At 37.8% G+C, this 11,690-nt stretch overlaps 1 protein-coding gene across 1 annotated transcript; it reads right to left on the bottom strand.

The window, feature by feature from the left end:
- Positions 1–6,378: 6,378 nt before the first annotated feature.
- Positions 6,379–11,467, bottom strand: LOC111894701 (sucrose transport protein SUC4). Its single transcript, XM_023890791.3, has 5 exons — positions 10,645–11,467; positions 7,902–8,623; positions 7,764–7,827; positions 7,638–7,681; positions 6,379–6,799 (listed from the first exon to the last, which is right to left on the bottom strand). Exons 1-5 carry the CDS (start codon positions 11,138–11,140, stop codon positions 6,641–6,643), a joined length of 1,485 nt encoding a protein of 494 aa, XP_023746559.1. The 5' UTR covers positions 11,141–11,467; the 3' UTR covers positions 6,379–6,640.
- Between the last annotated feature and the right edge of the window lie 223 nt (positions 11,468–11,690).

Genomic DNA, 11,690 nt, shown 5'->3' with positions numbered 1-11,690 from the left:
ATTTGGGTCATCATGGATCGTTTGACCAAGAGTGCGCATTTCATTCCGGTTTAGGAGAGTATTTCTGCAGAGAAGTTGGTCGAGGTTTATATCATGGAGGTGGTGGCACGTCATGGTGTACCGGTATCAATGGTTTCTGATGTTCGTTTTACTTCCAGATTTTAGAAGAAGTTTCATCACGACTTGGGCACTCGTCTTTATTTCAATACAACATTCCATCCGCAGACCGATGGTCAGAGTAAGCAAACTATTCAGACTCTTGAGGATATGCTACATACGTGCTTGTTAGACTTTGGAGGGAGTTGGGATACGTATCTTCCATTAGCAGCATTTTCGTATAACAAAAGTTATCACGCGAGCTTTGATCGACCTCCTTTTGAGATGCTCCACGGGAGGAAATGCATGACCCCGATTTGTTGGGGCGAGGTCAGTCAGCAGGTTATGGGGAGTATCGAGGTGTTGCTCAAGACCACTGATCTGATTTAGCAAGTTTGAAGCAGGCTCCAGACAACTCAGAGTCGGCAGAAGAGTTATGTCGACAGGCGTCGGTCAGACTTAGATTTCCAAGTGGGAGATATGGTTCTCCTGAAGGTGTCATCCAGTTTAGGAAGTAGGGCAAGCTAGGCCCCAGGTATATTGGTCTTTTCAGGGTTTTGTCTCGGGTGGGTTAGGTTGCTTATCGCTTGGATCTTCCATATGAGATTAGTCAGATTTACAGCACGTTTCATGTCTCTCAGCTGTGGAAGTGTTTAGTGGATGATTCCTCAATGGTACCAATGGAGAATATTCATGTGCATAACCGCCTGAATTATATTGAGAGACCGGTGGCGATCTTGGATCTGAAGACTAAGACCTTGAGGAACAAGGTTGTCGAGCTGGTGAAGGTGCAGTGGCAGCACCGCAAGGGATCGAAGTGGACTTGGGAGCCCGAGGATAAGATGAAAGAGCACTATCCAAAGTTGTTCAGGGCAGCGGACTTTGAGGACGAAGTCTGATTCAAGTGGGGGAGAATTATAACACTTGAACCTAGGGATGAAAGTGGGTCCAAACCCGGACCGGATGGACCTAGACCCGGAAAACCCGGAACCGGTTAACGGGATTTTGTAGAACTGAAAACCGGACCGGTATATAGGAACCGGTTCTGGTTCGATTCCGGGTACGGTATCGGGTAAAGTTAGTCTAGAACCGGAAAACCCAGAAACATCAACGTGGGTAGGTTGGAACCGGATAAAGTGGGTTTAGAACTAGAAAACCCATAAAAACCGGAATTTTTTGGTAATTACTTACTACTTAGTGGGTTAAACTTTGAAAATTTTCATATTGATATCCCGACTTTGGGGGACTATAACTCATTGAATATAAAACCAAAATTAACAAAATTATAGTCTAAAATCATGTACAAACTCTAAAATAAACTCTGGAAAAAACCCGATTTCAATCCGACTTTAAACGAATGAGATATGCATGTGTTAACATTTTCACAGAATACAAAGTACAAAAAACAAATAGCTGAAAAGTTGAAAATTTTTAGTTTTGATATCCCGACTTTCGAGGACTATAAATCATTTAATATTAAACCAAAAATGATAAAATTATAGTCTAAACTCATGTACAAACTATAAACTACAAGTTGGAAAAACCCACATGTCAATACGACTTCAAACAAATTAGATATGCATGTTTTACAATGAATACAAAAAAACTGAAAAACTAAAAACTTCCAGTTTTGATATCTCGACTTTGGGGGACTGTAAGTCAATGAATATAAACTAAAAATGACAAATTTATAGTCTAAAATCATGTACAAACTCTAAACTACATGTTGGAAAAAATGACATGTCAATCGGAGTTGAAACGAATGAGATATGCATCTTTTAAACGTTTCACAAAAACCGGTTCCGGCCCTAAAAATGGTTCTGGTTCCTAACATCAGTTTCGATTTTTAGACCCGGTTTACCCGGACCCGATGGACCCAAACCCGGATTACCCAGAATCCGGATAAAGCCAATTTTTAAACCCGAAACCGAAACCGGTTCTATACATTCTGGTTCTAACGGTTCCGATTCTGGTCTGATTCTGGTACCGGTCTGGTTTTTCGGTTCTAAATATCATCCCTACTTGAACCATGGTATGCTTCATTATTGCCCTTGTATTATGTAAAAGTTGCATTTTGGTCCTTGTGTTGTACACGGTGAGTACCACATGGTACGCTTGGCGTCCAAGCTATGAAGCAAGTACGCACGACGTACCACATGGTATGCTTAGCGTACTCATGCGAAGCTTGGACGAGGTTTCGGAGATGTACACGGGACGTACATCTTTGTACGTGGGCATACGTAAGGATTCTTAAAACCCTAATTTTCGAATTTGGACACTATATAATCACCTTTATGGCTTATGAAACCCTCATTTCTCAGCATCCTCTGACCTTTTAGCCTCATATTCGAAACCCTAAGCCTCTTCTTTGTGTTTTGAGCCCATTGTGTCCATTTTGGTGTGCTTTAGTCCATATTCAAGAAGTAGAAGCTTGGTGCAAGGTGGTGGATCATGGAAGAGCTTGTGGATCTTGATTATTTGCTTCATTTCCAGCTTCTTTGAGGTAAAAAGCTATGAACTTGTTCATTAATGGCTTAGATCTATTATATATGAGTTTTGGTCCCTTTTGGCCCCAAGAATGAGATCTAGTGGTTTGATACCTTTCCAGGAGCTATGAGTTGCCACTCTTGGTGTTTCTGAGGTTCTAGATTCATAAAGTTGTCACCTTTAGGGTTTAGAATCCCCCATGCATGAGATTGTGTCCATTTGGTGAAAGTATAATGCTATATCTTGAATTTGGGTTCTTATGGGGCATGCAAAGTCACCAAGTCAGTGACTTTATGGTTCTAGACACTTATTAGGACTCAGATCTATGAATTAGACGTCTGAACTTAAGCATTAAGAGCTTAATGAAGAGTTTCGCTTAATGGATGAGTACACTAGTCGTACAAGTCTGTACGAGCAGCGTACAAGCCAAATAGTGTGTATGATTAGCGTACAGTTGAGTACACCCCACGTAATCAATCAGGTGGGATTTTGCATATTAGGCTTCAAGTTTGGGCTTAGGTGTTTGAGTTCTTATTGGGCCATCTGAGTGCAAGTGTTTTGGACTAGGAAAAATGGTTGGCTTTAGGGTAAGGCCCATGTAAGGGGTTTGGGCCCAATTTGGAAACTTGGGCCATAATAGGGCCTTGGTTGATTAATTGGCTTTTGGGCCCTTTAGATTGTGAGTTTGGGCCATAGTCTTGGACCAAGCTAGGTTAGGGGTAAAATGGTCTTTTTACCCTAAGTATGGATTTATGGTTATGGTTTGGAACCCAAATGTTAATTGGGTGTTGTTTTGGTATTGGTTTAGCTTGGGAATTCGTTGGACCAGCAGCCATGGATTTTCATTGAGATTCAGCAGTCGAGGTGAGTTTCGCCACTGGGTTTAGCGGGTCTAAGGCACCAATGTCGGCCCTTGTTGTTTATGTTAGGATGCTAGGAGTCTACGTGGCCGTTACATGTGTTATGTATTACTATTTATATCGGGAGGGGTTTGATGTCGGGTGAAGCCCGATAATTAAATTGTATGCTATTGTTTATGATCATTGTATGTGTTAACATGATTATGTGATATGTATTGTATGTGTATAGTGGGTGGGGCCAGATGTCAGGTTGGGCCTAAGAATAACAGATTTGTATACCGAGTGGGGCTCGATGCCGGGTGGGGCCCGATGTAGGGCGGGGGGCCCAGTATGTGATTTATTATGTATGCTATGGGGTAGTTTGGGGAACTCACTAAGTTTTATGCTTATGTTTTCCAGTTTATGTTTCAGGTACTTCTGGTTCCAAGGGGAAGAGCTCGGTTTGACTACATCGCACACACCACATGGATTCCGCTTTTGAGATATCACTTTGATTGTTATGACGTTTGATATACTTATTTTCATTTGGGTTGTATGGATAATGTTTTTGGAATACCGTTTTATGTAAATTAAAAATGTAATTTTTTGATCATATTTTTGGGACGTTTCAAATGGAGGCCAGGGTTTCATTTCTAGGGTTTAAGAGGATGGAGGTTGAAGATAATAGGGTTTGGTGGTGACTTAATGAGCTTAAATAGGGTCCAAGACCATAAATTAGGGTTTGGGTCTGACTGGATTACGCCCTGCGTACTCCCTTAAGCATCCGCAACCAATCTGCCTAGTACGCCCCGCGTACTAGGTTTAACCCTTGAACCACTAAACTTCCGAAGGCCCTAACTTCTTCATTCTAAGTCCATTTTCGACGATCCTTATATCCCCAGAAAGGTAACGAGAAGCTCTACACTTCTATCAACTCATCCTTGCCTTAGAAATTTCCAAACAAAAATAAAAAATTCATAAAAAGCCCGACTGCTACTTTACGATTATACCCTTGGGCTCCAAATCACAAACTGAATTACTAGATCATCTATCATATCCTATCCACACCCAAATGGGTCTAGTCTCTCTTTCTCAAAGGCCCTAAGCCTTATGATAACCGATCTTTGGGTCACGGCCCCGCATTAGGAAATGATTCGGAACAGTGTGTTACACAGAGTACAAATGACGAATCTGGGGCAGTATCGTTATACACTTTGTTCAATATTGGTGAATTATTGAAAATATTAACGTCATTAATTGAATCGGGACTACCGAAGTAGGCATGACAGAACCCTAAATCTTGTGAGGCTACAGCTTCAAGTATAGTCGTAGGATAATGATAGCACCCCTTTGTGTATTGTCCATGATATGCATTTGGACAAAAATTTCATCTTCACTGCATGCAATCTAAACTTCCAAACATCCCAAGTAAAAAAAAAAAGCACATTCACATGATGAGCGTACAACTTTTGTATGTCACTGGAAGTAGGATGATGCAAATATCATGGATCGTACAAAGACATGACATATCTGCAAAATTCGTGAAGAGCTTTTCATGTGGTACGTGCAAACATCCTAAAATTCTCGTCTAGTGCATCATGGGGGTGCCATATGCTAACATATGAAATACAGCAGTACATTTTTGAATTAGATCAAAGCCTAACATACGTCTTGCGTCCGGGCGTTGACATATATACTCACACTTTGAACTAACACCTTCGACAACACGCATAAAGAAATCTTTACGCATCTGAAACCGTCGGTGGAAATAATATCCTTGAAAGAGAGTATGTTCGTCAAAATAATCATGCATGAGACGTTTGTGGGTTGTTGCACACTGTCTTTGTTTATGTTGCATATTCATCAATTCAAGGTTGTTAACATGTTGTTCTAGCATATTACATATGGAGATGACTGACTGTATTACGCTATCAAAAGCATCGTCCGGAAAAAATAACAATGATGATGAAGACAACATTTTTTTTATAAACGGTTGGAATGGTTTTGGAGAATTGTTGTGGTGTACCTGTGTTAAAATATGAAAGGTGAATGGTTATTTATATTGGTTGAAAGAGATGTTTAAAATTTGAATTTTAAAAATAAAGAACCGCTATATTTAAAAAAAAAAATGAAGCTTTTTAAAAAATGAAAGGTTTTGTTTAAAAAATAAAATGGTCAATTGTGGTTTAAATTGGAGTCAATAGTCAATCAAATCCCTCCAGACCTTTTTGTCTCCTCTCGCTTTACTAGTTGCTGGTGACGAGCCCCTGGCACGCGCCAGGGACGGTGTTGAGCATGCATAGCAACCTCCTAGCGAGTATTATTAGCGTGCGACTCCCCTAAGCCTAGCAAAACTAAGAAAAACAAATTTCATTGTATAAGTCTTGGTGCAAAGGGATAACCTTACACGATATTTTTGTGCCGTATTTGACAACAAACCTTTTGGCTTTATTAATTCAATGTTATAATACGAAAATGTCATAGCTGAAAAAGAAACAATTTTGTAGGGGTAGGGGCACAAGTTGTTTGCATTCCATTTCGTTGTAAATTTATTTAGCGAAAAGAAAATCAATTTGATTATTGTTTGCGATGAAGAATTGAAGATATTATGATTTTCAGGTATAATTAATATAAATATATAATAACCATTGAAATGGTATATGATCTGTTGGTGTCCAACAAACATGTTTGATTTGGTACGTCATGCGACTCATAATACAATAGTACTTATACCATCTATCACTGGTTGTTTGGGCAATTGAAAAGCCGCCACCAAAATATATAATATAATATAATATATTCTATCAGGTTTGAGGTTTCAACTTTCGTCCAAAACATAGATGTATTTAAGCTGTGTACTTTCGTCCATAAACACCACCAATGACCAAACTAAGAAAAACATATGATGAGTTGAGTTGAACAAGGTACGACAAAAAGTTGGTCGATGAGAAAAGGATTTAAGAGCAACAATTTTTATTGCAAGCAACAAACAAACAGTATATACAAAATTCTGACCATTTGTTTGCAGTAGTAGAGTAGAGTAAGACTGGATGTTACGAAACAAAATATAGATATAGATTATGTAAAAACAAAACAAAACAAACAAGGAAAGATAATACAACAACAACAACAACAACAACAACAATACGTACATATAGATGATATTGATATGACTCTGTTGAATTTGATCAAAAAAAAAGAATGCGGATGGATGTATCTCAGTGTCGGATTTTAGATTTTTCAGGCCTATTTCGTGGAATAGCAAGGATGGCTACAAGTCCACTAGCAAAGGCTGCAACTGCTGCGATAGCAAAGGCTGGAGAATTCCCCCCACCAAACAACTGGTCCCATGGTCCACTTCCAAGAGACACCAACATCTATTATCAAACACAACACAAACCAACAATACATCTTTTATCACCAAACCAACCCTAAATATATAAATAAATTAACACACAACAACAACAACTGTTGTTGACATCTATCTCTTCTGTTGGCTAATATGAAACAAGGCTTTGGTGTCCCAATCAATAAAAAATATTTTAGGAATTTCATCCTTTCTTTTCCTCAATTTCTGTTTCTTTGGTAACTATAAATGAATGGAATGGTACATTTCTATTCCATTCCATTCTCATGTTTAACTTCACTTGCTTCAAGGAATCTAATAACATTATCTATAATTACACAACTAAATAAAATGAAATCTCACCAAATATACAAAATTTCTAATTCTTTAATATAAACTTTAATCAAATAACTATTATATATATATATATATATATATATATATATATATATATATATATCCTCAAATGTTAGCATCATATAATAATAAATAATATAATTTAAGTTTTGTTTATGGAAAATAGAAAATAGTTTGATTATAAGTTTGAATTTTTATAAAACCATTAGTGCTATTAAATATTATATAAATAAAAGTAATGCTTCATTCCATTCCACTCCTTTGTGGCAAACAATCTTAATTTTTTCACTGAGCCGTAATACTTCATTCAATTCCTTCAATTACTACATACCAAACACTACCTTAGAGTATGGAAAGATGTTAGTCAAATCTTTGGAGTGTGTGGGTGTAATTGGGTGGTGGGGAGACTAGTCTATGTCATTGTAACAAGGTCATGTGCCCAACCAAAAGTCAAAAAACTACAAATGATGCTTTGAGAATGCACTAACAAGACTGAGAATGGAAAAAGATACCTGTGGAATGACAATGGCTACGTTTAGAACACCCATCGACAACCCTGAAACAAGCAAAGAATATATATTTATAAATTTGTTGTGCCAAGTCAAATGGAGAATAAAGAGAAAGGGAACGGAAGCCACCTTGACCAAGTCCTAGTGACTCGATACGTGAGGATACCAATGCATATGGGACACTATATGTAACCTGAAAAGAAAAGAAGCAGTCCATTATTCAGACATGAAAAGCAAGCGAATAAAAAGTCAAGTGTTATAACTTACAGCTAAGGGCATGCCAAGAATTGAAAAAATAACGAGTGCAGCAATGATGATTCCATTCGGAGGGGAACCATCAGCTGCATATTCGGCTTGAGCTGCCACAAAGGAAAGCACAAGCATTGCTAAAAAGCAGAGGAACATGACAATGTTTGAGACCCCCCATATGAAACCAGACCCCCATCTCCTACAAAGATTCTCCATAAACACTGAAGTTATTCCAAGGATGACCGAATTCAACATCAGCCCAAAGGCACCCATTCTCACTCCATCACTATATTTCAAATCACCAGTGGGGTCCCCACGGTATATCTCCCGACCCATCCAATCAGTGTCAAACAGAATAAAAGGAAACCAACCGACCCAAGTCAGAGACACAATAAACAAGATCAACCACACGGGCCCTGGAAGGAACTTGAATGTCCCAAACATTTCCCAGAAAAAAGCTTCTTGGGACTCTCCACCTTCATCATGATGAGCATGAGCTGTCCCAGGTTGTTCGTGAATCGCTGTCACACTTACGTATGTTGTGATGATGATGAAAATAACATCCAGAAGAAAAGCAGCCTTGAGATTCGCACAGTTTATGTCGCATGCAGAGTTCATGGTGAAAGGTAAAACCTTGTACCAACCACTGTAAGCTCCCGTTGCATACCCAAGAACATTACCAATCGCCATAAACAGGGAGTAGTATGCATTTGCTACTCGTGTTCTTCTGTGATCATTCACTGATATATACACAACACACAACATATATATATATATATATATATATATATATATATATATATATATATATATATATATATATATATTTTATCTCAAAGCTAGTAACTAAATGTTACGACTGTAGATTAAAAAAATTATCTTCACATTCGAATAAGAAGACCATGTGTTGTTACAATAATAATAATAATACTAATACATTTTGTAACTAAAAGGCTTAAAAGATCAACATTAATTTCAAAGTGACAAGTTAGGATATTTTTGGAAATCTTCATATTAATTAACACATTAAATGCATGTTGTAACTAACAAATAATTGAAAAATATCTTATAACAGGAGAATATAGGGAGTTGTAAGGTTAACAATTATTGTAGGTTGGCACGTCCTTATCTCCATGGATTTCAACTCTTGGTTGATTAAAAATAATTCAAAACTTTAGACTTTAGTTTGGTTTGTTTGTTATTTTTCACACTACATAATTTAATTTGTCTTCATGTTGTGTATATATGTTTGGATTTGTTTGCAATAAAATAGGACAAATGAAAAAAAGGGTGAATGGGCCCAATCGATCTGAATCTAGTCCAAGCAATCCTAAGGCAAGGACGCTTTTTTGACCCACTCATTTCCCTGTCACCTCATGTCGACTGCCTATCCAATTACAATTCCAGCCTATTTCTCACCTATTCCCTGTTCCACTTGATTGAATTGTATATTATCTGTACTTCCTAATATATACTCCATAAACTTAAACTAAACTAAGTACTAACCACCTATTCTGTGAACCTTCAAAATTAAATAAAGATAAAGCTAAAAAGACAAAAATTTAAAGCATCTGCATCCTTATTTATTTATTTATTTTGTTGGTGATGTCACCTTGTTGCTTAACAAAATTAAGTGTATGCCAAAGCGCAAATTTTATGTCAACTTAAAGACACTATAGACTATAATAATGGTTAAGCTCTCCAACTTCACTGATTGAAGTTTAAGATATTTTTAGTATTTTGTTTTTTAGCAAAGTGTCCCTTTCCCAATCTTGGACAATGGCATATCATCTTAATTTAAAGAAAGAAAAGGGTAGGTTGATAGCTGGAGAGCAGCATGACCACGTCTCAAATCTCATGGATGAATGGTGTCCGTGATATATCAAAAATGCAAAAAAAAAAAAAGAGCACAATATATAACTAGTCGACTATGGAGTGATATATCCCTATCCCTTGTGTGTGTGTGTGTGTGTATGTGTGGCTATCTCTTCTCTCCCTAACTGGCAGTCATGTCCCACTCCCACATAAGCATTCATACGCATACCTTCTGGCATGGGACCAGTGACTCTATGGCCTATTATCAGATTCAGTTGTAGGCTTCTCGATTAGGACTCGCTTCCTATCGACTTAGGCTCCCTTGCTTGATATTTGTATTCAAATATTAAAAAGTAAACAAACCATCTCTAAAAAAAAAAATTACAGTTCATAACTATCAGATAAAGGACGTTTAGTTTAGTTTACTGAATAGAATAGAATGTTTTGGCAGCAATTGGGATTTGGAAGATTTTGAATTCTGTCAAACATATGTATGTATGTATGGTTTGCAGGAAATAGAATGGAACGCATTCCATGACAAAATGCTCAAACCCATCATGTCATAGGATTTTGTGAATTCAATCCCGAACTCATTTGCAACCAAACAAACACGGGATTGGAATGGAATTCAGGTCCGATTCGGGCCAAATCCCATGGAATCCGCCAAACCAACCGCCCCCTAAATCCCCTGTGGATTATTGATCATCTAAGTTTCTATACCCAATTAAAAAAAAAAAAAAAAAAAAAAAAAAAAAAAAAGACTGTCAAATTGAACATGGCGAATTATTCAGATCAGCTAGCTCGTTATCACTCATCTTCTTGCTAGGGTTTTTCAACCACCAAGAAATTGAAATCAAAACTGAATCGATCTTGCCTTAATACCAATTGAAAACCCCTAAAAGGAGTTGAATTTGAATCGCAAATAGGAACTGAAACAAGAACTTACCAGTAAGATCAGCAAGAAGAGCTCTACAAGGACCTTGAGTAGCATTGTTTGCCATATCAAGCAGCCAAAACCCTATTATGAAAACGATGATGGCTCTCGTCTTCTTCTCACGATCTCCAAGTAATCCTCCGATATCCGCCGCGTAACCGATCAAAAGTACAGACAAGATGATCGACGCGCAGCCGATGACGATAAACGGTCGGCGGCGACCATACTTGCTTGTAGATCGATCGCTCATGTGTCCAGCCAGCGGCTGAACAAGGAAACCCGATAAAGGACCACAAAGCCATATGATGCTCGACCACGCGTGAGGAATTCCTAGTTCTTGTACATATGGAGTTAATAGAGAGAGTTGTAAGGCCCACCCAAACTGTATCCCACAAGCAACAGAAGCCACTCGGAAGAGTACCCGGAGTCTAGTTGGAGTTTCTACTGGAGTAACGGCGCCTCCACCGCGAGGACGGTGCCTTTGTGTTTGACTTTCCGGCACCGTCATATTCTATCTCTAAAACCCAAGAATTCTTATCAGAGAATAGTGAATTTGTAAGTGGTGGTGGACAACAATTTCTGCAACTAGAAAAAATGATGAGTTTTTTTTGATTGATGACGGTGACAACTCATGATGAATACTAGCTACTGTGAATGAAATTGAGAATCATTTTCAATAAAAATAACAGTAGTGCGTGTAATTTGGTATGGTATATGCGTGAGAGAGAGAAAAAGGGGGGTTTTTTATATGAGTATGAAAATGTATCCTTCTTCAGATTAATAAGGCATCCAGTGATGGTGGGACTAGGTAGGAAAGAGTATACTTCACAGGATGCTGACAGGCGCCATTGTTGTGTTTGTTTCTGTTCTGGGATTCTTAATCACAAAAGAAGATGGCGGATAATTGCAAAATCAGTACTTTCACTTCCTTTCTTTGACAAAAATGGTCCTCTCCAAAAGCACCAAATGAAATGGCTCGATATTATATGAAAAGTTAATAATTTTTGAGAACCAAATATATATATATATATATATATATATATATATATATATATATA

The sequence above is a fragment of the Lactuca sativa genome, chromosome 1 (assembly GCF_002870075.4).
Source record: "Lactuca sativa cultivar Salinas chromosome 1, Lsat_Salinas_v11, whole genome shotgun sequence".
NCBI classification, from domain to species: Eukaryota; Viridiplantae; Streptophyta; class Magnoliopsida; order Asterales; family Asteraceae; genus Lactuca; species Lactuca sativa.
Note: the sequence above shows the minus strand (reverse complement) of the source record. Positions and strands in the feature narration are given on the sequence as shown.